A 27,353-nucleotide genomic window follows, 5' to 3' on the forward strand; every position below is an offset into this window, starting at 1 on the left:
AAATTTAAAAAGGTATGTCTTTTTTTATTGACTTCTTGCATTCTAGAACAATCAAACAAGCCATTGTTTTATCAACAGAAGAATATAAAAGCCAGATCAAGCCTAATGTACTGACAACATGGCTATGTTAAAAAAAAACAAAAAACAAACTGTACATTTTCTGTACAAAACATTGAGTAGTTAAATTTACAAGTGATCGCTTAAACTTCAGAGGCATTTAGTCATAAACAAATAAAAATAATCAAATCTACTTTTAATACAGCAAAAAACAAAACAAAAACAAAACTAGAGCATAAAGAAACTCACATCTCTGAGCATTTACACATCAAGCTATGTCTAATCTTTTGCATGACGTTGGTCATGTTGAAATAACACGGGCAGCCACTTTCCTCGAAAAAAAAAAAAAAAAGTACATTCAGTGTGTGTTATGCTGTTGTATCTCTGTCCAATGTGCTGATACTAAGCATTTTTATAGATCAGCCTTACTGTACTAAGAGGTCCATGGGTCTAACTTGGCTTGACATTATTTTTTTCCCATCACTGTTGGCTTTCTCCTTGTTTATCAGCTTCATTGCACACTTCTTTAATTCCTTCTCCACCCCCTGGGCATGCAACTACAGATGTGCTTTTTTTACCAGCAGGACTTTTCTCCTGCTGCTGTCTTTGCCCTTTGACCAATTCTCTTTCTCTACTCACTGTTCTACCTCTACTCCATTTCCTGTCCACTGAGTGACCCACTTGTTTTTGTTTTGGGCTGAAGACACCAGGATTGCTCATCACACGATTTGGGAAGCGTATGAGACCTTCTGTTGGAGTAGGAAGCAAGGCACCTCTATGTCTCTGGGGTTTTACTTCGTGCTGATTTTGTGGGCCGTCAAAGCCAGGGCCTCCACTGTTTTGAGCTGGACCTGGAGGCCCACTGTAGTGTGCAGAATGTGGATTACTAGGACCTTGGAATCTTGCAACCTGATGAAGACTATTAAAATGAGGTGATGATGGCTCAGATCCCCTTGAGTCTAACCCTGGGCCCTCAGCAAATGGCCCATGTCTTAAGCTTTCAGGTGTTGAGCCCCTCATGTCGGGTTTGTTAGGCCGTAGCCTTCTCATGTCTGAACTTCTCCTTTCTCTCCTAAAATCATCAAAACCTTGTCTAAGTGTTCCAGGGCTTTCCATGTCTACACCTTGCCTTTCAGATCCTAGCCCTTCACAATCTGAAAACCTCCCATCAGTCCCTGGAAAACCCTGGTGTCTTAATTCTGGACCTCTGGGGCGTCTTCTATCCAGACCTTCAATCTCAAATCCTCTTCTGTTAGGGCATGAATTCATAAAACCTCGGCCTCCCCTATGAGGTCCTTGTCCTTCCGTGTTTGGTCCTCTCATATTACCCCTGAAGTCATGCTGCCCTGAGTCATAACGAATATCTGGACCCCCTCTCAAATCTGATCCTGGTTCTCTTATGTCTAGACCTTCTCTATCATGGCCTTGTTCTCTATTGTCTACATCTCTTTCCCCTCTAAAAAACTGACCAGGCCCCCATCTGTTTGGCCCTTTACCCCCTCTTTCAGGCTCTCTCCATTCATTTCCAGATCCTTCCCTACTGGGCACTGGGCATACCATATCTGGGTGATCCCGGACAGGCCCTCGCCCCCTGCCATGTCTTCTCCAATTATCTCCTGAACATTCTCTTTCATTTCCTATACCCTCCATATTGAGCCCTCTTCCATCTGACCATTGTTGTTCTGTGTCTGTTCCTCTCCTATCAGGAGAAGAGCCCCTGAAGTCTGGCCCCTTCCATCTCTCTCCCTGATTGAAAGTGGTCATATCTGGGTTTGGTCCTCTCACGGTTCTCCTCATAGACCCTGGACACAAGTTACGACCTATTCTATCAGGTTCTGAACCCTCTCTATCTGGGATTTCTTGGATAGGTTCGGACCCTCCAAAGTCAGACCCCCCCCAGTGTGGACCTCTTCTATGAGATTCTGGGCCCTCCATATCTGGAGGTCTTCTATCTGGCCCTGGTCGTCTGAAACTCGGACTCTCCGGACCTCTCCTGTCAGGCACTGGGCCCTCAACATTCGGACCTGGATGCTGAAGGCCTGGTCTCCTCATGTTTGGACCTCCTGGACCTCTCCTGTTGGGCCCTAGACCCTCAATACTAAATTCTGGTCTTTCCAGTCTTTGCCCTCTGATATCTAAACCTCTTCTGTCTAGCCTTGGGCCCTCCATATTTGCATGTCCAATTTCTGGCCCCAAATCTCTTAAGTGTGGTTCTCCATGTCCTCCAGTGCGAGGCCCTGGCCCTTCCATATTTGGACCAGTTTGCTCAGGCCCCAGTACTTTGAAATCAGGCCTAGGACCCCTCACATATGGTTCTCTCTTGCCAGGACCCAGTCCACCTGTGTTTGGATCTCCTGATCCTCTCCTGTCAGGCCCCTGACCCTGCAAAGGGGGACCTCTCCAATCACAACCAGGCTCTCCTATGTCTGGACCTCCTTGTCCTCTCTTGTTATATCCTGGTCCATCCATGATCTGACCTCTCCTTTCAGATATTTGTCCATGAAAATCTGGACCTCCTGGTCCTCTCCTGTCAGGCTCTTGACTGTCCATGGTGCGACCTCTCCTTTCATGTCCTGGCCTACTAAAATTTGGGCCTCCCGGTCCTCTTCTATCAGATCTTGGAGCCTCTAAAGCTGGACCTCTCTTTTCATGTTCTAGTACTTTTCTGTCAGGTCCCTGACCAACTATAGAAAGACCTATCCTGTCAGGCCCTGGTCCACTGAAATCTGGACCTCCTGGTCCTCTTTTGTCAGCTCTTGGAGCCTCCATAACTGGGAGTCTCCTATCAGACCCTGGTCCTCTAAAATCTGGACCTCCAGGTCTTCTTATGTCAGGCCCAGGGTGCTCCATAGGAAAACTTCTCCTGTCAGGCCCAGGGTGCTCCATAGACAGGTGTCTGCTTTCTGGCATCGGTTCCCTAAAATCTGCACCTCCCGGTCCATTCCTGTCAGGTCCAGGTCTTTTAAAATCAGGACCTCCAGGTCCTCTCCAGGCAGGCCCAAGACCCTCCGTAGATGCATTTCTCCTGTCGGGCCCTTGCCCTCTGAAATCTGGACCTCCAGGTCTGCTTCTGTCAGGCCCAGGATGTTCCACAGAAAAACTTATCCTGTCAGGCCCTTGTCGTCTGATATCAGGACCTCCAGATCCCCTCCTGTCAGGCCCAGGACCCTCCATAGACAAGTCTCTGCTTTCGGGCCCTGGTATCCTGAAATCTGGACCTCGTGGTCCTCTCCTTTCATGTCCTGGACCTCTGAAATCAGGACCTAAAGGTCCTCTCCTTTCATGTCCCGGACCCTGCATGGATAAAGCTCTCCTATCAATCCCTGGTTCACTGAAGTTTGGATCTCCAGGTCCTTGCATGTCATTCTCAAAACCTCCTATATCATGACCTCTCCTTTCAGGCCATGGTCTGCTGAAATCTGGACCTGCTGAGCCTCCCCTGTTAGGCCCCGGACCCTCCATAGGTAGACTTCGTCTTTCAAAACCTGGTCCTACAAACTCTGGACCCCCTGGTCCTCTCAGGTCAGGTCCAGAATTGTCATTATTTGAACCTCTTCCCTCAGGCACTGGTGTCCTCTCAAGTCCGGGTCCCATGAAATCTGGACCACCTGATCCTCTCCTGTTATGCACTGAGACATCAATATCAGGCCCTCTCCTTTCAGGTCCTGGTGCCATGAAAGTCAGACCACCTGGTCCTCCTATCTCATGCCTCAGGTCCTCCACATTTGAAATGGCCCTATTGGGTTGATTGTCTCTCCATTCATTTTGACAAAAAGGCCCTCCACTGACAGGACTTAATTCTACCCAGTCTGGACCTCTCCAATGATGCTGTATGTCTGATCCTGGGACACTCCAATCTGAATCCCTCATTTGTGGACCCTGCCCCCTTATCTCAGGACCAAGAAAACCTGGCCCTCGACCTCCCCAATCAGAGTTTGTTGAGTTTGGAGTGGGATCTCTGACATCTTGACCCATTTGTTCATTTCTCCTCTCTAGCCGTAGACCCTGTATGGTTCTTTCTTGCATGTCTGCATCTCTCCAATTTGGACCTGTTTCTAAAATGTCTCTGCCTGATCTCCTTGCATGTGATTCACTTCTATTACCCCTTGCATCTGAGCCTCTCATCCCATCCATATCTTGGCAATGCCCTTTATTGACCATACCCATTATTATTTGTGGGCCATGCCGGTTATCTGTCATTGCCGGGGACAGTCTATCTGCTATCAGAAGTGTACCCTCTGAACCTGCAGGGGTATGTGGATCTAAACTTTTTTCTCGACCACCACCCGCTCTGCTCAAGTCTGCTTCTCTTCCATGTGGCTGAACGCCCCTTTTAGAAGGGCCCCTATCCTCTATAACCGGACAGCTATCATGACTTGATTGTTTATGAACTCTTCCTCTGAAAGATGGACTTGGATTCTCCAAACCTAATAAAGGCTCCTTTAAGCCTAAGTCCCTTATGTCATGACTAGGTCTATCCAAAAAAGGCCCCTTCATGATTTTATCTCTACTTTCATTCAGTAGACATGTTCCTCCCATATGTATGTTTGGAACATCTGGTAAAAGCATCTGGCCTCTCATTACTGCTTCACAGCTTCTCACATCGGAGCTTGTGCCTTTTACTTCTGGGTTTACACCTTTCATACTAGAGCTTTCCATATGTTGCGCTGAACTCCTCAAACCAAAGCCTTTCATGATGGGCCCTGAATCATTTCTATCAGGATTGTGATGTTGAATACCTGCTTCACCCATATTGGTCTCTGAACTCTGCATCCCTGTCCCTGGTTCCATCATATATTTATCTTGACCACTCATGGCTAGGCCTTGTATGTGTAGTCCAGGAACCCAAATACTAGGGCTTGTGCCTGGACCTCTCATTTCAGGCCCTGGGAATCTATCTCCTGTTTCTCTTAGATCTATCTGTGGTCCGCATTGTCCAAGTGCCTTCATATCTGGTCCTGGAATCCTAATATTTGGACCACTCACACCAGATCCTGGTAGCTTTGTCATAGGGTCTATTTCAGGTCCTGAACCCTGGATATTTAAACCTGGGGTTGGACTGAAATGTCTTCCCAGTTGGCCTAGTATTTCTGGATGCTTCAGTCCCAGACTTTCCCCTTGTATCTGTTGGCCTGCCTCTATCATACCTTGGCCTGTGACACCTGGACCTTGTAGATGTTGGGCTTTTAAGTCCAAATATCTAACATTTGATATTGGACCCTCACCAAGTGGCACTGAAGCAGTTGTACATGCCTCGGGATCTCTTATTTCTTCAGTCTTAACACAGTCAAGCTTTTCTATAGTGTTAGGTTTCATAAACTGGGGCTCTGGATCAGGGCTCTGAGGAGAATCTCGTATAGGTGGATCAATTTCTCTTAGAGGAACTGTGCTTTCAACTTTGTCTTTAAGCATGGTTTGTTGTTGAGAAGGTTTATCCAACTGTGTAGAAAAATCTGTAGCTGTTTTGTCATGTACACTGACTGAATTCTTTTGAACCTCCTCAGAAGTTGGCGGTTCTGAAATCTCAAGCTTCACATTGTGAAGAAGTTCATGTGAACAAGGTGAACAGTCTTTATCAGGTCTCTCAACAAGGTTACATTTTAACTCATGTCCATCAGGGTCATTTTTAACAGTAACTGACAATGGTGGTTTCTCACTAAGTTGAGGGGAAGGTCTGTGCCATTTTGGTGAAATTGATGTAGAATCTGTTTTTCCAGGAGATGATGGGGATCTTCTATGTCCATGGGAATGTCGACGATTAGCACGCTCTTTACGATGACGACTCTGCCGTTCAGACTGGTCTCTAGCTCCATGTCTGGATCTGTCCCTTTCACTTCTTCTGTGTCTATCCCTTTCTCTATGTCTCTGGGAATGTGAAGGAGAACGCCGCTGTGATTTTCTTGAGGGACTCCTATGGCGGTCCCTTTCACGATGACTCCGCCTCTTTGGTGACAGCCTTCGCTTTCTGCTGTGATGAGACGTCTTAGGAGAGCTCTTGTGGCTGGTACTATGCCCTGTTCTAGACAAAGATGATCCACAAGTCTTTGTACTGCCAACTTGAAATACATCCTCTTGAATTTCATTAAAAAGTGATTCATCCTCAGGATCATATTCTACCTCAGAATCTTCAATCTCTCCAGCAGAGGAATACTTGTCACTTTCCTTAACACCCTTCTGTGTTTCATCTTGCTCTGTAACAGTATCTGTAGTTTCTAAATTAGAGATATCAGTTGTTTCTTCAACCTTAGCAGTTTGAGAATCAACATTTGAACTGTCCACATTCTCTGTGAGGTTACTGGTCTTGTCTGTTATGTCTGAAGGCTTTGACTCTGTCTGCATTATACCACTCTGCAGAGATGACAGTTGACTGACAGGCACAGGTTTTTGTGGGGGGGACATCAGGGAATCAGAAACAGAAAAGTGAGCCATGAACATGCCAACAGCCTCTCTCTGTTGACGCAATGCCTCTTCCTGCTCCTTCAACTGCCGTTTTTGCTCCTCAATTTGCTTATTGAGCTCCTCAAGCATCCGCTGTTGTTCAGTTAGTGTTGCAGCAGAGACTACCACAGTTCCTGTAGGAAGGTTCTGTGTTACTTCAGCTGGGGAAGAAGTATGTGGTGGAGAGCATGTGGGTGCTGGTATTGTAATCTTGGTGGAAATTGGGGTTGGGCATGATGGAGGATCTGACATTTGAGTTGGACCAGCAGACTTTACTACGACATCACTTTGAATATCTTCAAAGATAGTCTCGTCCTCTGGATCATAGGCCACATCATCATCTTCGAAGCCTGATCCTGCAGGGCCATTTGCCTTAGTTTTTTCTATGTTCTGTGTATTAACCATTCCATATCCCATTGCTGGATCATACTCCTCCTCTGGATCATATGGTCGGTCAAAGTCGTTTTCCTCCTCTTTTATTTCTTTGATTTTGGATTTCTGTCCATACTGCTGGACAATTGGGTCTATCATTGGTCCAGACACTTGAGAAAACAATGGACGCTTCTTACCACTAACTGCTGTTGTTGTTTTTGTTGTTGTTGTGGAACTTCCGTCAGAGAGGACCATGGAGTCAGTTTGCTTAGTGCCAAACAAACTCTTTAAGATTGTTTGCAGTGGTGTCTTCCCACTGGATTCTGTTGAGGGACTCATGTCAGAGATTATGTTAGAGGTGGTAAGAGTTGAGGCAACAGTGGCTGAGGTAGAAAAAGGCTTTGCTCCGACGGAAGTCAAAAGAGATGGTATTGTAACTGAATCGGAAGAGGAAGACTCTGATGGTGACCCAGGACAAGATGGTGAACCGGGAGGAGTGGTGTTTGCAGGAGTCTCTGGATCATAGGGTTGGAACATCTCCAATTTATCAGAACCATAGAGGACTGGAGGTTTTGGGATCCACATAGGGTCTTTGGACATATGAACCTTGGGTCTCTTCTCTTCAAATTCCTGTGATAAGCTTCCTGGACGTTTTACCTTCTGAACGATTGCCAGACCCAGAAGAAGATTAGGCCGTTTTTTTTCAAGCCCTGTGAAATGAAAGTGAGATAAAAAGATCATTAGAACAAACTCCCAGTTTTTTCTTAATGCTTGACTAACAATTTTGGTCAGAAAGGTTAAGTATTTATTCAGATCCATATGAGCTGGAACCTAAATGCAGGATGGTATCAAAATAAAAATTACATAAACTACATAAACATGAAACTGTTTCTTAGTAAACACCTCTGCCAGTTGTCAGTAAAAACTCATTTGGGAAATGTGCAATTTTATTTAAAAAAAAGTATAATAATTTATGCAATTACATATTTTAAAGTTCTCACTGAATAGTCAACGTGTATTTGAAAAATGCTGAAATTTTATCGAAGTGAGTTACTATCATTAGAGATGGAAGTGAGTGACAGGGTTTTACTGGGGGAAACATTTTTGTTCATTTTTTTCAGTTCAGTTTCTTCAGTTATAAAAATAGTTGAAATGTGATTTATTTATTTATTAGATATTGCTGTATGAATATATGTTAATGTTGAGCCTTAGAGGGGTGTTACTACAGATGTTTATCTAAGCCCAATAAGGCAATGATAAGACTATTATTGGTAGATAAAGCATTATCATACCTGGTCCTTCAAGAGGTTGTAGTATGGATGGGATCGATTCCTTTGCACTGAGTGGGACAAGGTATAAATCCTTGATAGAACGGCTGCTATTGGCAACCACACCAAAACGACCTCTGCTACTGAAATAGGAAAATAGGGAAACGTAGGCCACTTCTTCCTCTTCTGTTGCGGGGTGAAATCGGATCACACATAACTCCTAATAAGCAAAAAAAACAAAAAAAAAAAAACATGCAAAAGTAGATGTAAATTACTGATTTTCAATATTTTGTGCAAGACACAGAAATAAGTACTCTATCTTCTGCTTGCCTTTGTAACAGAGGTCTTCAGTTTTGCAACATAGTCCCACACTGTTTCAGGCATGATTCGTCCTCCAATTTGTATTGTATCAGGTAGATCCTACACAGAAGGAAAAAAATGTTAATATCTTTTCAATCAATTCAATGACAGATCATTTTGATACAGCTCTGTGAAATTTAAATGGTTATATTTTTTTAGTGCTATACCGCTTTTAGATTTTCAGTAGGTCCTGAAACCAGATATCCTTTGGTGACAAACTTGGAGACACTGTGCATGTTAAGGAAGCCTTTCCACACTATGTCTTGCTTAGTCAAGAAATTAGTAGTCTCGTCATCAGCTGGCGATTCAGACATCACGGCCCTGACACACAAACCACAACAACACAATGACAATCATAGCCACACAATACACTGATTTTGCTTAACTGTATACTATCGAAAACAGAATAAAGTAGAATAATTCAATTCTATTACATGTGCTTTACATTTGAACAGTTCATGAAATACCTTGATGTGCCATAGAGTCTGGGATCTGCAGAGGAAGTTGGCTTCATTAAGATGGATTTAGGTATTGTTTTTGTTGGTGGTGGTGGTGCAGAAGCTGGTGCTGAACGTATGGCTGATCTGGTCTCTTTCAGGGGAGCATAGGGGACTGAATGGTTATGGGATGTGTTACTAGGACCAGGGGTACCACTAGATGAAGCAGAGAACCTGCTTGCCGCAGTGCGGGGGTCACGCCTTGTGATGGTAACTGTGGAGACTGCTGGAATCACAACTGGCGAATATGCTCTGTTTTTTGTAGAAGCTTTAGAAGTTTCTGGAGTTGGGGATGCAGGGGACTCCATGACAGGGGAAGTAGGTGACTCTAAAGTAGGGGAGGCTGGAGAATCCATTGTGGGGGAAGCAGGAGATTCTACTATTGTCAATACTGGGGAGTCAATGATAAGGCGGGATGAAGGATCCATTAGGGATGATGTTGGAGAATCCATGTCTGGTGAGTCAGGTGGTGCTCGCAGAGGGGAATCATCTCCTGCAGACTTTCTCCAAGCAGGTTCATATTTATCTTTTGTTTCAGAAACCTTGGGCCTTTTCTTTATGGGTTCCTCCTCGTCCCCAGCAAATGTTTGGCCTTTGGGAAGGAATAAGAATCTACTTAAAAAAACCTAAAAGTAACAATGGTTTGCCATTAGATAATATTGTAAAACATGTTTTATTCACCTGTGCATATCTTGCATTTTAAGTCAAAGAGATGAGATTTGTGCTCTGATGTTGTATCCTTCAGCATACAGGCGAGGATATCTGGTACAGCCTTGCTCTGGATTGGCTGGCCTGTTCTAGTCCTGGGAGCCCGAGCAGGGGGAGGGGCAGGTGCAGGAGCAGCAGCAGCAGGGGAAGGAGCAGGAGAAGGAGCAGAAACAGAAGGACCCTTTTTCTGTTCCTGTGAAGCAGCATAAACCAACACAAACACATAAACAAGACCTAACTCACACAAATAACATTCGTGGCCTTTCATGATTAATGTTTCTATGGAGCATAATAGACAATATAATGACCATATAAAATGTTTATATGACACAAATTCAATGCAAATTAGGCAAATACATACCTTGCTTATATCTGGTCTAGCGGGATTTAAACTGGGCAAATCAACTTTCACTGCTTCAGGCTTCTGCAGCAGACTTGTGGGTGCATTTTTGACCTAAATGAACACAAATAAGGGAAGACAGAAATATAATATTAACATAATATCTTTAAAAGAAAAGAATACCTTTTATATGTTTTTTGTTGATTTTAAAATCTATTGCACTTTACCTGGGTTGTGTCTTTTGCACTGGGCTCTGATGCCTTGATAGCCTGCATATCTTTCTGGCTCATCCTGACCAGTCTGAAGGGACTGATCTCACCACGTACAACACGATACAAAAAGCCCTAGAGAGAACCCACATCCTGTCAGTTTGCTAGAAAACATACACAATTATGACTTACTCCGAAAACCTTATACAAATCTCTGCAATATAAACAGCTGTATCCAAATCCATGGTAAAAAAAAAAAAATCACAAAATAGAGATGAGTTTTATCAGCTTTGAACAAACCTTGTTTCTTGGGTCTTTCAGGTTGAACATTATTGTTCTGTACTTGTTCATGTATTTGCTGTCTGTGTTGCGAAATATGTCAAACATCTCCATCTCAATGTTTGCAACAAACTTTGCAACTTCACTCTCAGTCATCTCCAAATCCTCACAGTCACACACCCTTGAGAAATGAAAAGGCCGTTAGTCAACAAATTTGTTCTGCAACACTGCTCTGACAAACTGCAAAGGCCACAATTAAGTTCCAAGTGTGTAAAAATGTGAAATCTGTAGAACAGTTCTAACCTTTTAAACAGGATGCTTGTGAGGGAGCGCTGGATGCTCTGTCTGACCTGGTTATTGGGCTGAGAGGGTCTGGAGGATGGAGCACTTGGTGCAGGTGGCACCGGCAGATTTCTGGTTTCGTTCAGCAGTGTCGGGGCTGATGAAGGCCTCTGGCAAGTTGCCGAGGCTGACACGTGGCTGGAAGATGGCTGGGATACAGACTGCTTCTTTGGTATGACATATGTGGTTTTAGTGACTATTAGGGCCCCTGTTTCATGATGTCTGGGAGTTGAGGTGGATGGGGACTGTGCTGCTGGAGACGGACTAGATTTTGCTGGGTTGGGTGGTATACAGGGATTTGATTCTGCACATTCCTGCTTAGACACATCACCACTGTTAATTGGCTCCTTTGGTTTTTCTTGAGTGTGGCTCAATGGTGTGGCTGGCTCAGCAACAGGCTGGGAAGAAGGAGCTGCATCTGTAGAGGTGTCCTCTGAAGACTGTTCTAATGGAGTTACATCCTCAATGTCAGCCTCGACCGGTTTACTGTCTGTTTTAGCTGTTAGAAAAAAAGAACAGCAGGGTATTTTGTAAATATGACTGATATGAAGTGTGCCATACACCAACATGTCACAACATGTACCAAATTAGGGGTAAGTTGAAAAAAAGAATGAGTAATCAAAGGTGTTTATTGATCTGCTATCTAAAATAACAAATATGAAACCAAAACCAGAAGTGTTATTTTCTGATGATACAATGCGTCATGTTAGGGAGAGTGTTTTGATGGTTCAAATGATATTAATATCTTAACACATACTTGTATTTTGTTTTTTACATTATTATGGACATAACTGACACTCTTTGTTACGTACCATTTCTGTCCCCCAAATTTCTCACTAGGAAACTAATGGCAGAAGATATCTGACAGATGATCGCTCAGTGAATAGTTTCAGGGATTTCTTATAAAATCACTGTCCTTATATGGAACAATGAAAAAGCACAATTATCTTCAATTTGAAAGTTCATCTTTAAGCGTCATCTCTTTTAATTTTCCTGTTTATTCTTATCGCAGTTAATAATTACAATATTATTGAGGTAATTATACAAAGTCATAAATAGTTATTTGATGTATTTTCACACAAACAAGCCACCCTTGAGGGACACAATGCCCCCAAAACATTGTTTTAAAGGAAGGTAGCTATTCACAAGGATCCTGCATGTATGTATACAGTAAAACTGTATGAAACTGTGTTGTCCTTTGAAGACAGTTTGTTTCTTCAGTTTGTTTAGTCAAGAAAATATATCAGTGAAGACTTTTCTCTCCTCTTCCCCAAAATTACACGGTGCACCTTTGATGTCTTATATCTTAAGATTTTTTCTATGCCCCAGTAAAGCACTTTGGTTTTCCTCGACTGCCTTGCCTTTCTGAAGTTGTATCAATATGTTGAGTCCTGATGACTTCAGTCTGATTACTACTGACTATAATTTTCTCCGCACAGGAGAAAAGCCTCTATGCTTCATAACCTTTGATAATACAGCGATCAAGTTGTCCTGATCAGTGTTTTTACAGCTGGGACTTAATACCAGACAACATCTCTCTCACTCGCTGTCCAAATGTCAATAGACGGGAGGTGTGGAGCGATTCCAGATGCCAGGTGACCACTAAGTATTGCAGCTGATGTTCTTTCGGACGGATAAAAAATGATGGTAAAATATTTGAAAATGGGACGCTAAATTGGTTAGCTGTGAATATACCTGGGTGGCCCGTCAAAGTAAAGTCTGGGAAACTATGCGTGAGGGGAAGGGGTGGCCAACAGAAGTGAGCTTATGAAGTGAAAGGCGGAGTGGAGGTGCCCATGAGCAAAGCCCTTAACCCAGATTACTCCGGTGGAGCTGCTCAGTGGCCAACAGCTCTGAGTGTGGTTGTACCAGATAGCTTCCAGTTGGATCTGTACCTATGTGAATGTCATCGCATCCCTGAAAAAGAACGCACCGATTGCTCTCACTGAGGGTATTACGGGTACTGACAGAGGCAGCCTAACAAAAAAATGAAGGAAGGAATGAAGGAATCAATATGCAAGTGTGTCAACAACTGCATCTATAAGGTAAAGAATAAAGAATCTTTATTCTTGCAAGATCTGCCATTTTAAGTGTGTGTGTGTGTGTGTGTGTGTGTGTGTGTGTGTGTGTGTGCGCGTGCTTGCCTTTGTGTGTGCGGTTATGTGTGAGAGAGTGTCAAAGAAAACAAAAAACAGTCATGCAGTTCTCACAGGTGGATTTGTGTTATTTGTGATGAGGTTTCAGTGAAAGTTCAATAAGATTATTTCTTTAATATTTCACCTTCTATTCTTCTGTGGTGAAATTTTGCTTTTGTCTCACTCTAAACTTCCATCTATTCTTCACAATTCTGACATCACCACACCTAAGGAATGTTCTGTGTTGGAGCCAATCAGTCCTAAGACACAGTTCTTACACATCATTACACCTACTACTGTGCAGTCCGCTACTCGCCATCATCACCATTTCCTCCAGACTGTTCCAGGAGATTCAACCGAGTTACCATTTACCACCTGCTGGCTTTACTCCACCACCATCAGCATCTAGACTTCAGGGGATACTGTTCTATCTCTTATCTTCATATAGGCCAGTGATTAATGACTAAGCTTCACATCGATGGCGTCCAAACGCCAAAAACATTCTCAGTTGCTAATCTCCATCACTTCTGATATACATTTCCAATTCATAACTCTCTATTAAAATACTCTGTGTAAACTGTACACATTTCACTTATGTCTTGATTCATGAGATGAGCACATTTAGTGAAAAATAGTTTTGAAAAAGTGATAGTATTACTCGTACAATTTTGTGGTCATTTTTCTTGAGTATTTCCATCTTATGTTACTTATGTGTTTGAGTCTTACATTCTACCTTTACCTTTATAGGTAACCACTTCTCATACTTTAACCCTGTAGTTAAAGTAAGAGACTGCAGCTGTTCTCATCAACAAGACCCTGGACCACCACTGAAACAGACTATTAGACACTAAACGGTGTATCAAACAAGTCTCCACATCTGATTTGATGCAGAACAGCAACACACAGCTGTTTCATTTCCACAGGTCTGCAGTCCTATATCATTAAATATTCGTATTAGTCAGTATTTTGGACATTTCATCCTCTTCATTTAAACATTTCTTCTCTTAATTTAACGTCTATCTTATGGTAATGACTATTGATTGTACATACTGTTGTGTACCATAACACCCACACAAATTCCTTGTGAAATTCTAGCTGTGCTCATTTACTTGCCTGTGTGTGCACATTATATTTCCCTAAAATAGCACCTACAGCAACAGGTGAAATGTGCTGAGAATGTCATCCTTCATTTTTACTTGGGAAAAAGAATAAAGCTTTAAAAATACAGATGGACCCTTAAGTCTTACTTAGTCTGTGTATGCTATATGTCACAGGAAAACAACAAAATTTTGAAATTTCATTTAAAAAACAAAATTGCTCACCAAAGTCAGTGGACTTCAACACCTGAGTATAGCAGGCGTCTGTACAAATTTTTCTGATTGTTCATTAAATAGTTGTGGAGATATTTCAGTCTGGACAAAAGTCGTAGAACAGCCAACAGACTGACATTGCATCCTAGACATCCAAGTTCCATTAGGAGGGCGTAAAACTCTTAACCGTTTCTAAAACTTGTCACACCAATGGTCAAAAGTCTGTAGATTTTTATGTGAGACATTCATGTAAGACCACCATGTGATTTTAACCTGATGTATTTAGGATGAAAATCGGAGGACACATCACCCTCCCAGGTCTGCTACTCCTGAGCTTGAACTCTTGATCTGTCAGTTTGTTTAAATGAACTGTTATAGTTCAACATTTTGGGAAAATCACTTTTTTGTGCTTTGTTACCAAGAGTAAGATGTAAAGAATTTGAAACACACGGAGGGCAAAAATGAGGCTGGATGATGTACAGAACTTTTTCATGTCTGAGAGCAGTGACTTCCTGATACACTAACTAGCTGCTGGCTACAGGTTTTGTATTCAATAAACAGACATGAGAGTGGCATCAATCTTTTTATCTAACCAAAAAGGAAAATCAGTGAATTTCCCAAAATATCAAGCTCTTCCTTTGAGACTTTTTTCTTTTTTGTTTAAATTATGGTAAATCCTTTAAATACTTGAATATTTTCCCTTTTGTGTTGATTCCTTCATCTTTGTCCACCTGCTGGAAGGGTTTACATGTGGAACATATGAAATATCATAACTAGAGGGCTCACCTAAGGACAGACCAACAAGATGGGAGTCAAGTCTCCAAATTTCTCTTCCACCTGCTGGAAGGGTTTACATGTGGAACATATGAAATATCATAACTAGAGGGCTCACCTAAGGACAGACCAACAAGATGGGAGTCAAGTCTCCAAATTTCTCTTGAAGACCATGCTATGATTATTCTTATTATACCACTGTGAGTCCTAAAATGCATCTTGACCCATGGTTTTACCTCAGAGACAACTGATTATAAGGATGACCTAAAAACTACATGGAGATTGATCTCTAGCACACTAAAATGCCACCCATCATGCTTCAGGGTATACATTCAGTTCAAGAATTAGTCACATACAAGGGAAAATGTGCCGTATATATCCATGCCATATATGACTGGAGGTGAAATACTGAGTGAGATGTTCTCTGTTTTCTACAAGCACATTTAAGTTCAGAAAATATGGCAAATACTTGATGCAAAATTATTGTTCTGGCTATATATAATTATATAACTGTGTTAAATTCACTGTGGAAATGAAAATGCAGGAGAAAATATTTGATATACCTAATAATAATAATATGTACTATCGCATCGCAGTTAGAAAGTTGTACATTATAAATACGGAAAAGGCATAATCTCTCATAAAATAGGAAATACTGGAAGCGTCAGCAAAGTTGTTGAGGTAGTGTACCTGTTTTCCCTGGTGTTGCAAAATATTCATTTGACCAGTAGAGGGTGCTCGTGTTTCACAATTAAATGTATGTATTGAACTTGCAAGTCATTGGAAACCTACCAAGGACATTAAAGCTTTGAGTGCATGTGACAGGAAAGAATAAGTTGGTTTAAAAGATGCAATAAACAGCAATGGGGATTCAAGAGAGAATGAAAGAATAGATTTAGGCTAAAACCTGACATTCAGAGGCAGCACCTTAAACTCTCACTTAGCTCTCTTCTCCAAACCAAACATTAAACATAATAGTATGTGTGCACTGACCCACTGTGAAATAAACACATTACTATTCCAGACTAAGTGTAAGCACTGAAACCAACCAACGGAAATCACATGCTTTTCAAATCCCAGTGACACTAAACCATGTGGTCACACGGCACTCAGGCTGAACAAAGTCGAACTGTGCACGCTTGCAAGAAATGCATTTACAGTAAGAAACAAAAAACTTAAGAGTATATTCTTTGCACTATGAAGCAAAAAAGCTCAGCATATAACTCAAAGTGTAATATTAAAAGACTTCATATAATGACATCCCATTAAATGCATCATAATGACACTTTTGTGTAGGTGAAGATGTTACACCTGTGGACCCTGACAGGATTTCATAACCATTAAAGTATCAAATGAGTGGATTAGTTCTTTGGAAGTTGTGTGAAGAACGACAGCATTGTGCTCAGCTGGTGACGTGTCTTTGGTAGAGTGAAGTGAAACTTTCTAATGATTGGTTTGAAAAGGAAATAAAAACCCTCAGTGAGAGCTGCTCTCTGTTCAGTTCATCCCCTTTCCTTTCCATTAACACATCATATCATGTCCATGCACCAAGGATTTTTTGTTATTTGAAAAGCCAAAACTGCTCATTGTGGGCTTCTATAATCAAGGAATTCGTGATCTTAAAATGTATTTATTCAATGAGCCTGACGTTTGATGACTATTTTCCAAGATGAGAAGACTGTGTCAAAAGAGAAGACTTTGTACTTTCCAGTGACTTCAAACATGTTGGGTTTCATTATGTTTTTGCCGAATGACGCAGAACACGGCTCAAATTACAAACAATGAGATTTCAACTAAAAGCAGAGGAGGAAGACAATGGGACTGAAAGAAGTCCATCATCTGTGGTTCTGAAGTGTTGTTTGCCTGGGGAATGCATGGAAATAAAAGTATGTAAAACTGCCAAAGTATTTCTTCAGCACTATACTTCTTGAAATCATTAATGTAAATACATTGTGTTACTTCACTCCCCGTGGAGCATTATTGAGCAGTGTTCAAATTACTGTTCTGGATGAATAAGTAGAGTCAGATAAATAGAAAGAAATGATAATTTTTAAAAAGATTTTTTTGAAAGGAGTAAGAAACATGTATTGTGAGCCCCCCAGTTAGCATTTCCCACTCAGTTTCTTGTGTATCACAAATAATCACAAATGTTAGGCAACTGCAGTGACCCTGTGACTCAGGGTTTAAAGGCCAGACCGTTAACTGCAACACAGTTCAGGTGAGGATAGGGACCTTTGTTGCACCTCATGCAATGAAGCCACAGGAATGCCTCCAAAAATACCAAAGAATAAAGAAAACTAGGCAACACTTTTGTTACACTATTATAACACAACAGCACTACAATAAGGTAATGTCGTAGATCCTGTGTGTTTGCGGTTTTCTGTTGTGTATTTGGAGATCTTTCAGGTTTCTTTTTCTAAAAGAAACTTGATAAATTCTTACAAACATGCTGCGAAATTTAAATCTGTATGTCACTGAAACCTTCAGGCTCTGATGGTCTGGCTGCCTGCCTCACTTACCCTACTGATACTCCAAAACATAGTTTGCGGGTGCTGCTTATTCACTGACCTTGATGTGTATAATTTCTCACAGTCTAATTCATGTAGAGGGCACAGTTTCCAAACAGTACAGAAGCATTTGTTTACAACCACCTAGATCAAAATTAATTTTTCTCAAGGATTCTGTTTTACATTTACTTAGTCCATTGTTGTGGGGTGTGATGCACTTTCATCTTTTCCTTTTGCAAAATATTTTTACAAGCTCCATTTTGTAGAAACACGCCAGAGATATAAAATATGGCTTTATATTAAGGTTGGATGTTTGTAATTCCTAATATGAAGCTGCTAATATACTTAGTAAGAACAAAATTCAAAAGCCTGTCCCTGTCAATTGTATTAAAGTTTGGACAACAGTGTCTTGCTTATCCCAAGTATTTGTTCAAGTTTCTATAGTCCCTCCCAATAGGGAAATTCAATAGACAAAACTGTGGAAAGTGACAATAAAGTGTCTGGTCAATTTGAACGGACACTTCACTCCAAAGACTGTGGTTGTAAGAAACCCACGAGTGAGCTTACTGGTCTTTGAAGTTCATGAGCAAAGATTGAAACGATCTGGTAGTAAATTTAAACATCATGTAATGGTGGAAAACCCATTTCATTTCAGCTGTGAACCAGCGTGTTGATCAAAAACCACCCTAAATTTTCACCACATTTAGCTGGTCTTCTTTAACCAAACTGGAGGCTTATGTATTCTGAGGTTAAGCTTGCTTTCTTTGGGTTCAGGTAATGTTTTGGCAAGGAGCTTAAGTCACTTTAAACATCAAAATGTATGGACTTTGTAATGAACGGTGAGAAAAATGTTTTGTATAATATACTGACATGACAGAAACACTTTTGTAAAGTATAGCTATTGGTTGTTTTTCACAGGAAGTGTCTATTATCTTAAGATCAGACCAGCAATATGGTGAGGCACTGATACTTTGATTCACACTGACGATCACAGGGACTACTCTGAGGTCAAGCAGGAGCAATATCTACTTATCTTCAAAAAGCTGTGAATGTAATTATGATAAAGGCCACACTTAGTTTCCTGAGATCCATGATGCATGTGATGCAGAAATGAAGTTGTGCAGCAAATCATCCCATGCTGCAACACCACTGTTCTTCAGGACTGCTGGTTGGCAGATGCTGTTTCAGCCTGCATCATTTCCTGACCACAACCCAACTGTGAACCTGTGAGATGCCTTGCAATGCCACAGCTGGAGACGTGACCTCTGCCTGACAAGAGCAAGCAGCTCAGTCAGGACTTCTCAAGAAATGTAGCAGTACCTCACAGCTGCACATCAAGTGGCTGTCTCCATAAGGCAAACAGAGGTGGCTGCAACAGGTGATCACCATGGGTTCTGCTGGACTACAGGACAACTACTGTCAATGGAGAACCTGTGGTAGTCTTCCTATTCTTGTTTGTATTTTTTTGATTATAGCTTCTTTCTGTCTTTCCGTCAGCATATATTTTGAGACTTAAAGTTAACACCGAACAATCTGATATTTTGATCAACCACCCTGATTCCAAAAAGGATGGAACGCTGTATAAAACGTAAATAAAAACAGAATGCAGTCATCTTTTTCAACAAACTGTGTTAAACGACAGCTTTTTTTTCCTGGTTTTTGAGTGTCCCCTGAGCCCATGTAGCAATACCGTTTATACAATCATGTGTCTGACGAAGTAGTAAACCTTGCCCCGTCCCTGCTAACAGCTGTTTCTTTTATTTTGTTGGCCTTGTCCCAACTTGTTTGAAATGTGTTGCTGGCATCAAACTTATAAGCATATATTTTAAAAAATACCTAAAGTTCAAGGTGTAAATCATGTCAAAGATTAGTAAATGTCACACTGTTTTATACTGCATCCTAAATTTTATTGGAATTAAGGGTGTTTAGTCCAACTGAAATGGCTGTGAAAACACCATCCCTCTCAATATTAAAAGTCTCAAAGTCTATAAGGTCAGTTTATCCAAATAAAATAAATTATTTTCAAAGTTAGCCTTACAGAAGAGAAATACATGTTTTTATGTGGTGAGGTCTTTATCTTCTGCCACCACCATGATTTAAAGTGGCAAGTCACATCACATAAGTCAATCGTTTAATTTGAACAACTTACTATATAGCGACAAGTTCCCAAAAAAATATTTATATACTATTTACAGCGAGGTGTGTCAATTAATCATCAAACAGTCTATTGTGTTTTGTATGTAACATTTTTGGATTCATCTACATTGTATTTGTGTAGCAGCATAAAGATTTCAGAGCTATTTTCTAATTAAGGCATATCAATGCGACTTTTGATTGACTTCACAAAAATCACAAAGCATAAGAAATAGTGTATTTAAAATTATTTTGTCGTCTTGTTTTTGTGGGGCAGCAGGGTTCCTATAAATTCATCTCCCAGCAGTAAAGCTTACCATTTACTTACTTTTAACAGCCTTCCACAATATTTGCAAGAAGGTTTGTAAACATGGTCGTTTTATATGTTTTAGCTTTTAATACTAAGCTGAAAAATTAAGAAAAGTGGCTACTGCTGTGAATGTGTTTAAATCTAAACATAATAGTGATGCAGAAATCTTTATCTTATAGTATGCTGCCATATTGACAGTTGTAGTTCACTGAACATTTCCCATTTCCTATTTCATTCTGGCATCTGTTTCTCTTCATAATCAATAACGATAACAAAGAAAGCAGACAATATCTGCTGTGTGGACAACTCCAATTCCAAATAAGTTTGGACGCTGTGCAAAATATAAATACAACGGAATGTAATCATTTGCAAAATAAGTTAAGATGATACAGTAAAATCATTGCATTCTGTTTTACACAGCATCCTTTTTTTGGGAATCAGGGTTGTGCATTTATATTGTACACTTTTGTCTGTGTGTTTGTGAGTGTAAGATGAAATTGATATTCAAATTTCACACTATGGCTGGGAAAAAGGGAGATAGAAGCTGACTGGGTCATTGCTCAAAGTGAACCACGGAAATGATTAGTATTAGAAAACAGAAAACATGTTTTCTGCTGTCCATGTTTGTAAATATAGAAAAACAGGTTTATAAATACTGTATAAATGCTTATGTGTGAGTGAAAGCAAAAACATTAGGGAAGGACGTTGGCTAAGTAACATTATTTTGTCACCTTTAGCATAACTACAGGTGACCTGATCTTACCAAAGTAGACTTATTTTAGCACTATACACTCCATTACTCAAAATATGCCTATCCTTCAACCCTAGAGTTTGTATGCATGTGTGGTGAACTGTAAGCCTTCTTCATTTCCAGTAGGGTGGAGGCTTTTCTCAGAGGCACAGAAGGATGGAGCATTATTCTGATGTGCGCCAGCAGACACTTTGAAGTCATCTTCATGGAAATGTGACAACAATTCTCCCATTCACTGTTCGGTGAACTCCAGGTGGAACCTCATTCCAGCATCAGCACTGACGAATCCTCCAGTCCCCTCTGTGTCTCTGCAGCGGCAAGAAGTCAACTCCTCCTCTGTACCAGTCCTGCCCAGTCCCTATTCATTCAGAATCCCATCCAAGCTAACATTGCTGTGTCTGTGCAACAAGGATGTGTCTTTGAATGTTTAGTGACGATGGATAAGGCACTATAATCTGCAGCATCAAGAGACTTGATGTAAACCCATGGAAGATTGTTTGATCCTGATACATGGAATGGGAAAGTTGTAAAATGTTGTTCTGTATGTGATGAGGTGCAGTTCATGGACCAACTGCAGCAATTTGTTCTATTTACCTTATAAATGTTTTAGGCAATTGCCGAAAAACAAAACAAAACAACGGATCCTGCCTGAAAGACCACTAATGATTGCCGTCTATAGGAAGAAAGCATCGGGGTCCTCTATTTGAAGACAAACCACTTTGAGAAAACCATCAGATTGAAGAGGTGATATGCCTTGCCAACATTATGGCAATACATCAACATTCAGCAGGCTTCACAAAACCAATGTATTGAGTGGTACTGAGGATTTGAGGAAGGTCTGATGGGGGAATTTCAGTTTGATGCCTCTGAGCGTGACACGCTGAGTGCTGTTGCTGTGATTATAACTGTCGAATGGTGCCAGCTGTTGGGCAGCTATAGCAAGCTGACCTACTCTCAGAACTTGTCTTGTCTAATTTAAATCACTGTTTGGACACATTAATACTATTCTAGGTGTAAAGTTGTTAAGGTCATTTAACAATCGTATCTAGTCAGTGGCTGATTGCCTGACTTGTCCTGACAAAATTATTTTTACATTTACATCAAAATATTTAACAGCTTCACTAAGATTTGTGCATTCTAGTTCAATAAATACAAACACAGTCATCCTTCAGGGATGGAGTTTGTAGTCTATAACGGAATACAGTGTGCAAATCGTTGTGTGTATAATATGTGGGATGTAAGAAAACGGAGTGCGCAGATACTACTGCACAAGAAGCTTTTTCTTTGTTTCTACCAATCTCAGTCCAACACATAGCATAGTCCTGTAGCCAGATATGCAGTATGCAAATGGTTTACATTAACAAATCGGTGTTTAACAGATCAAACTTTTTGGAGCACTGGATATTTAAAAAGTTATTAAAATTGTTTTTTGGTGAATGTGATGAAGAGTTGAGTTATAGAGTTGAATATTTAAAATTATGAGCAATGTTGTGTATGTCTTCTTCCTGTTGGCTCTGAGCTGAAAATGTGAAGATACTGTGTGCTGTATGAGCACTGCACACAGTAAACCTTGTCTGTGAAGTAGGTTTCATCCTCTCAAAGGCCAGCGAAGCGTGTTTCCAGTAAGAGACAAAAGTGTTGAAGCTCCTTCATCTGGTGTTCCATCACTCAGTGACTGTGACGTTCTGCAGCGCACATGTATATTCTTCAAAGAGAACCTTTTGAGTTTGTAAGAGGCTTTTGCAAGGCCACAGGAATGAAGATGGGAGCAGTGTCGATAAGTGATACCAAGCGCGGTAAAGCACCCCGACGACCCAGCACCATCCCAAACACAGTTCATGTGTGATGTAGTTTCCAGTTAAAAGACTGGTTTAAAGGAGTGTGTATAATTGAATACCAGAATCCTGAGTAGATATGACTATTTCAGTACACTCTGGACACTTAGAATCCACAAAAACTATCAAAGTGAGCATACTTACCCCTGCTACTTATCAGTCATCCAAGATAGATGTGTTGAAGTGTGTGCATGATTGTGTATGATTGTGTAACGTAGCGCCATGATTCAAAAAGGAAAGAGCCTCTGTAATGCCAAAAGAGGCATATTGTGCATGGAGTGAAAACTGCTGTATGATCTGAATGTGTATGAGTAGCGAATGATACATACACGCTGTGTAAAACTTAGATGATCGTATGGAAGTGGCCTCAGCTTCTGTGAGACTGGGGTCGCAGACTGTGGGAGATGATGAGTCCTTCTGCCCTCCATCTTCTTCCTTCAGCTCCACTTCTTCACCTTCCTCCTCAGCTTTGCCTGCTAATCTCTTAGACAGTCTACCCAGCTTTTGACCCTGTGATGAAAAAAATCAAAAATAAAAGTTACTTCATAGACTAGATTTTAGATAGTAATTTTTTTTTCAAAATGTTAAAAAAAAAACACGAAAATATTTTAACTACACACTTCAAATGTATATCTCATCTACACATTCTTTGTCTTCATGTTGAAATTACTTTTTTACCTTTGTAGCGAGTCTGGTGGTGGCAGCTTTTCTCTGCGGCCGTCCTTTGGGCTTGGGCTCCTTAGGACCGGACAGAGTCTTCATAGTGAAGGCAGCGTGCTGAAGGATGCAATCAGTGCCACAGTAAACAGAGTCTGGTAGGGCTTGTTTGGAGCACCCCGGCCCGATGCACAGGGGAAAAGACCCATCCATCTCTGCTTCAGATTCAGGCTCTGGTCTCATCACAGGGGCCTCTTTCTCGTCTTCCTTCTCCACCACGACTACAGTCTCCTGAAACCAACGTCTTATCTTAGACCCAAAGACCAGACTCCCATCATGCAAATCAACCTATGACTAATGATTCAAATGTACAGAAACACAGGCCTAACGGCAGAGTTTGAAAGATATTTGGTCGTAACAAAGAAAGGGCAATCCAAATGCAATTCTAACCTTGAGGGCTCGCTGCTGCTCATGCCCCTCCTCATGCCCCTCCTCATGTTCATCACCAGAGGGACTTTGAGTAAAACATTCGGGAAAGCTAAGTTCTGGCTGAGGTTGAGGGTGAGGCTCAGCTTGGACTTGGCTCTGCTTTTTTACAGTGCAGGGGGGGCAGATGTATTCTTGCCCTCTATTTTCCATTAAACGGCCCTGTGTTGCACTGATACCAACACAGCTGCCATGGAACCACTCCTGGCAACTGTCACAGCAGATCATGAACCTAGAAGCAGTGAACAAAGAGTAGTTATCGACAAGTGAAATTAACAGATGGCTGAGGGTTTCAAACCTCGGAGGCCCAAGAGATCTTGTTACCAAAAATGAGTGTGTACCTTTCATTGTGTTTTTGTCGACAGATGCAGTAGACAGCATTGGAGTCATAACCCTTACGGCCTGATATGCTTGAGGGCTCTCCTACATTCTTATCTCCTTTCTTCTCCTCCTCAGGTGCATCGTCATACTGGCCAGGGATTACATCAGCAGTAGGGTCTAAATCAGAGTCTAGAATTATGCAGTCTGAGCCTGATCGCTGAGCAGGGCTAAGACTTAGATCAGTGTGAGCAGGTGATATGTCTGTTTCAGCAAAGCCCTGTTTATCATTTACCCTATCTTCATCTTGCTGCTGCTGTTCAGTTGGATTAACAATTATCACGTCCTCATCGTTGTCTTCATCATCTGCAATGCTTACCTGAAGCTCTACTACCCTGCCCCTACCTCTGCCCCTTCCTCTACCTCTGCCCCTACCTCTTCCTCTGCCTCTGCCCTTTCCTCTGGCCCTTCCTCTTCCACCTTTCCCCCCTCTAGCTTTCATTTCTCCCTGCCTGCCTTCATTTGCCAGTTGCTCCTTAATCTGTATAAGAGTCATTTCATCACTGTCCTCATCTTGATCAGCGATCAACACCACATTATCCATTTCCCCTCCTGCCACATTGTCAGGAGAAACAGACTGGGAAATCTCCATGTCATCAGCAGGCTCCATATTATCAGGTTCCTCAGTTTCATCTGCAGCCTGTTGAGGGGGGGACTCAACGGCTTTAGTGTCTTCCAAAATGTCAGGGACTGTAAGTGAATCTGACATTTCCATTGACAAGCCCTCTCCGCCGCCGAGCAGGGAGAAGGCAGTATGGAAGGCAGACCCAAAATCTTGCCATAAGCTTGGGTCAAGGCTCCCTCCTGCTTCTGAAGCTGGCTTGCTCTCCTCTGATACAGGCGAGGATGGGGCAGACCACTCAAGGTCATCTATAACACTCCTGGTTGAGTGAGTAGCTTTCTGGGTGTCGCAGGTTTCTGAAGAGGCCTGGGGTGTGTGAATACTACGACGACCTCTGGTTTTGCGTAAAGGTGGAGAACTGTGAGCGAACTCTCCCACTTCATCCAAGAACTCCCTTCTTGCAATGGTTGTCCGCCTGAAGCCCCAGGATTTCTTGACCTCAGACAGGGACGGCCTAGCAATCGACCCATCTGATGTGTTCTGCTGTTCCTCTACAGAAAGACAGGAACAGACATGAGTAACAAACAAAAACACAAAATCTTTCTCGTGTTCTCTTAAAGCAGCCGTCTGTCCATTTAAGCATCTCATAGCTGACAGTTACATATCGGTTTTACCTGAATTATCATCAGTGATACTGTTATTTTCCATTGGGTCCATTGTGACATCCATAGGTAACAAGGCTGTCAAAACACAGACAATGTCATTTGTTAGTACACAAGCTTGTGAGAATGTTAACCCCTCAACAATTTGGACATGGGTTAAATGCAAAAATATACAGGTACCTGCCAGAGCCCAGTTTTCAGGATGTTTTAACTGTCATTCCACTTGTTTCTGCACCTGGGTAAATATAGCAAGGCATCCATGTTAGAACATCAGACAATAATAAGCCACAAACTCAACAGTTTAATTCAATTTTGAATGTCATCTGCTGTGGGAGATGCCAGTCCTGGCCACAATGAAAGGTTCATTTAAAATGTCACAGCTCTACTACATGTATAAATGCAATAATTTATTAGTTCATTAAGGCCACTGACCGAAAATTTAAGCGGACAAATACAACAGCAATTTAACATATCAAACATTAATAAAACGCAGAATGTTCAGTTCTGAAACTGTTGTAAAGAGTTTATATTTTCACCCGTGTACATTTGTTTGTATGTTGGTTGTTTTGTCAGCGGGCCATTTTTATTGCCTTCTCAGGGAATAACACAGGGATCTTGATGAAGAAAAAAATATCAGACTTATTTAGATCTGGAGTGGCTAATTATGAGAGGTGTCTGATTTAAAGTGATGCAGGGATGTTGAGTTTGACACGAGATTAGGTTTGATTGAATTAAAGGGGACTGTGGGTCTTTGCGGTGGTATGCACTCTAGTGTTTAGAGAAATTAACAGCACCATAAACAGTTTCAGCAAGGTTTCTTGAATCCACAGGATCTACAGGACTTGTCTCAGATTCAATCAACTTGGAGCATTACCTTAAAATTTGTTACAGATTAAGATGCGAAAGGTGAAATGGTTGGGTTGTACAAATTTAAAATAATCATCAACACATTTGACTCAAACATATAATGTGACGGTCCAATTTTTTGCCAATGCTGTATGCTTAACAAACTCATTAAGGTAACAGTAAATGTAAGGACAGCTGGCAATATGTTTACACTGGTGTTACTTCGGGGTTCAACATATAGCTACTGTGTATTTCAATTCTAATCTGAGGGAACACTTGATTAAATAAGCTCTTCGTTTTAAATCCAATTATATACAATATCCCGTGTAAATTGGCTGCGGTATTAAAGCCCAAAGACCGTTATTTCTGACAGAAATCAGTCTGATGCAGATGGTGTAGTTATGCAAAGAGCCAGGAGTTATATGTAGGGAGGCAGTCTTATTACAGTGTCGCTGTTCTCTAAATTTAGCTAACACACTATAAGACACTAGAGACGAAAGAACAACCCATGCTAGTTTCACTACCTGACTTCAGTCGAGTGTAAAGGTGCCAAAACAAAATGTATTTGCTCTGCAACGCCACAAATAGCCGTTACAGTGATTATGCAGTCAAAGGAGCTGTGTTAGAGGAGTCCTTTTTCCTTGACGACCGACATTGTTCTCTGGAGCTAATTTAGCTAAACGCTAGCTGCTATGCTAACGTTACCTGGTCATATACGTAACACGCAGCGCAGATAATTGTCTCCAACGGTGCCGACACAAAAATTTAATAAGTACGCGGGTACACCGACACCGTGAGGAAAACTTAAACCATACCTTGCATGCAAATATTTTAGTTTCCAGTCAATAAAGGACTCGTTTTAAAGCCACAGCCTTCCATTTTCTCTGCCTTGCTGTTACGTAACCTCGCGAGAATTACTGACCGGCGCGATTCTACGTGGTTTCCTGCTCAGCTCATTCAGATCAGGGTCAGGCCACAGACAGTCTTTGGACCAGGGCAGAGTTTGGAAAATTAACCATGTCTGAGCTATGAGGCTCAAATCGGTTAAAACAATACACTGCTTGTTGTATTGTCTGGGCTTTGTTAATTCACTTTCACAATTAAAAAGTATCTATAGGAAAACATACATTTCAGAAG

At 41.4% G+C, this 27,353-nt stretch overlaps 1 protein-coding gene across 2 annotated transcripts; it reads right to left on the reverse strand.

Moving 5' to 3' along the window:
- On the reverse strand, positions 1 to 27,134 carry LOC119023246. Of its 2 annotated transcripts, none has more exons than XM_037105033.1 (17): positions 27,032 to 27,134; positions 25,551 to 25,605; positions 25,383 to 25,448; positions 24,110 to 25,259; positions 23,733 to 24,000; positions 23,304 to 23,573; positions 22,955 to 23,135; positions 10,832 to 11,369; positions 10,550 to 10,709; positions 10,268 to 10,384; positions 10,062 to 10,154; positions 9,674 to 9,893; positions 8,963 to 9,584; positions 8,663 to 8,816; positions 8,466 to 8,555; positions 8,160 to 8,355; positions 1 to 7,577 (listed from the first exon to the last, which is right to left on the reverse strand). In XM_037105033.1, exons 3-17 carry the CDS (start codon positions 25,435 to 25,437, stop codon positions 538 to 540), a joined length of 11,154 nt encoding a protein of 3,717 aa, XP_036960928.1. In that variant the 5' UTR covers positions 25,438 to 25,448; positions 25,551 to 25,605; positions 27,032 to 27,134; the 3' UTR covers positions 1 to 537. The 2 variants fall into 2 exon arrangements, with proteins under 2 accessions (XP_036960928.1, XP_036960929.1); XM_037105034.1 differs by lacking the exon at positions 27,032 to 27,134 and adding an exon at positions 26,922 to 26,978.
- Between the last annotated feature and the right edge of the window lie 219 nt (positions 27,135 to 27,353).

This window comes from Acanthopagrus latus, chromosome 7, assembly GCF_904848185.1.
Source record: "Acanthopagrus latus isolate v.2019 chromosome 7, fAcaLat1.1, whole genome shotgun sequence".
In the NCBI taxonomy this organism is placed as follows: Eukaryota; Metazoa; Chordata; class Actinopteri; order Spariformes; family Sparidae; genus Acanthopagrus; species Acanthopagrus latus.

Excerpts from the sequence above, each read along its gene's own strand:
- LOC119023246 (XM_037105033.1), bottom strand. The coding sequence starts at position 25,437 with ATGGATGTCACAATGGACCCAATGGAAAATAACAGTATCACTGATGAT. Across the intron at positions 25,260-25,382 it reads TATCACTGATGATAATTCAG|AGGAACAGCAGAACACATCA; the intron begins GTAAAACCGATA and ends GTCTTTCTGTAG. Across the intron at positions 7,578-8,159 it reads ACAACCTCTTGAAGGACCAG|GGCTTGAAAAAAAACGGCCT; the intron begins GTATGATAATGC and ends TTCATTTCACAG.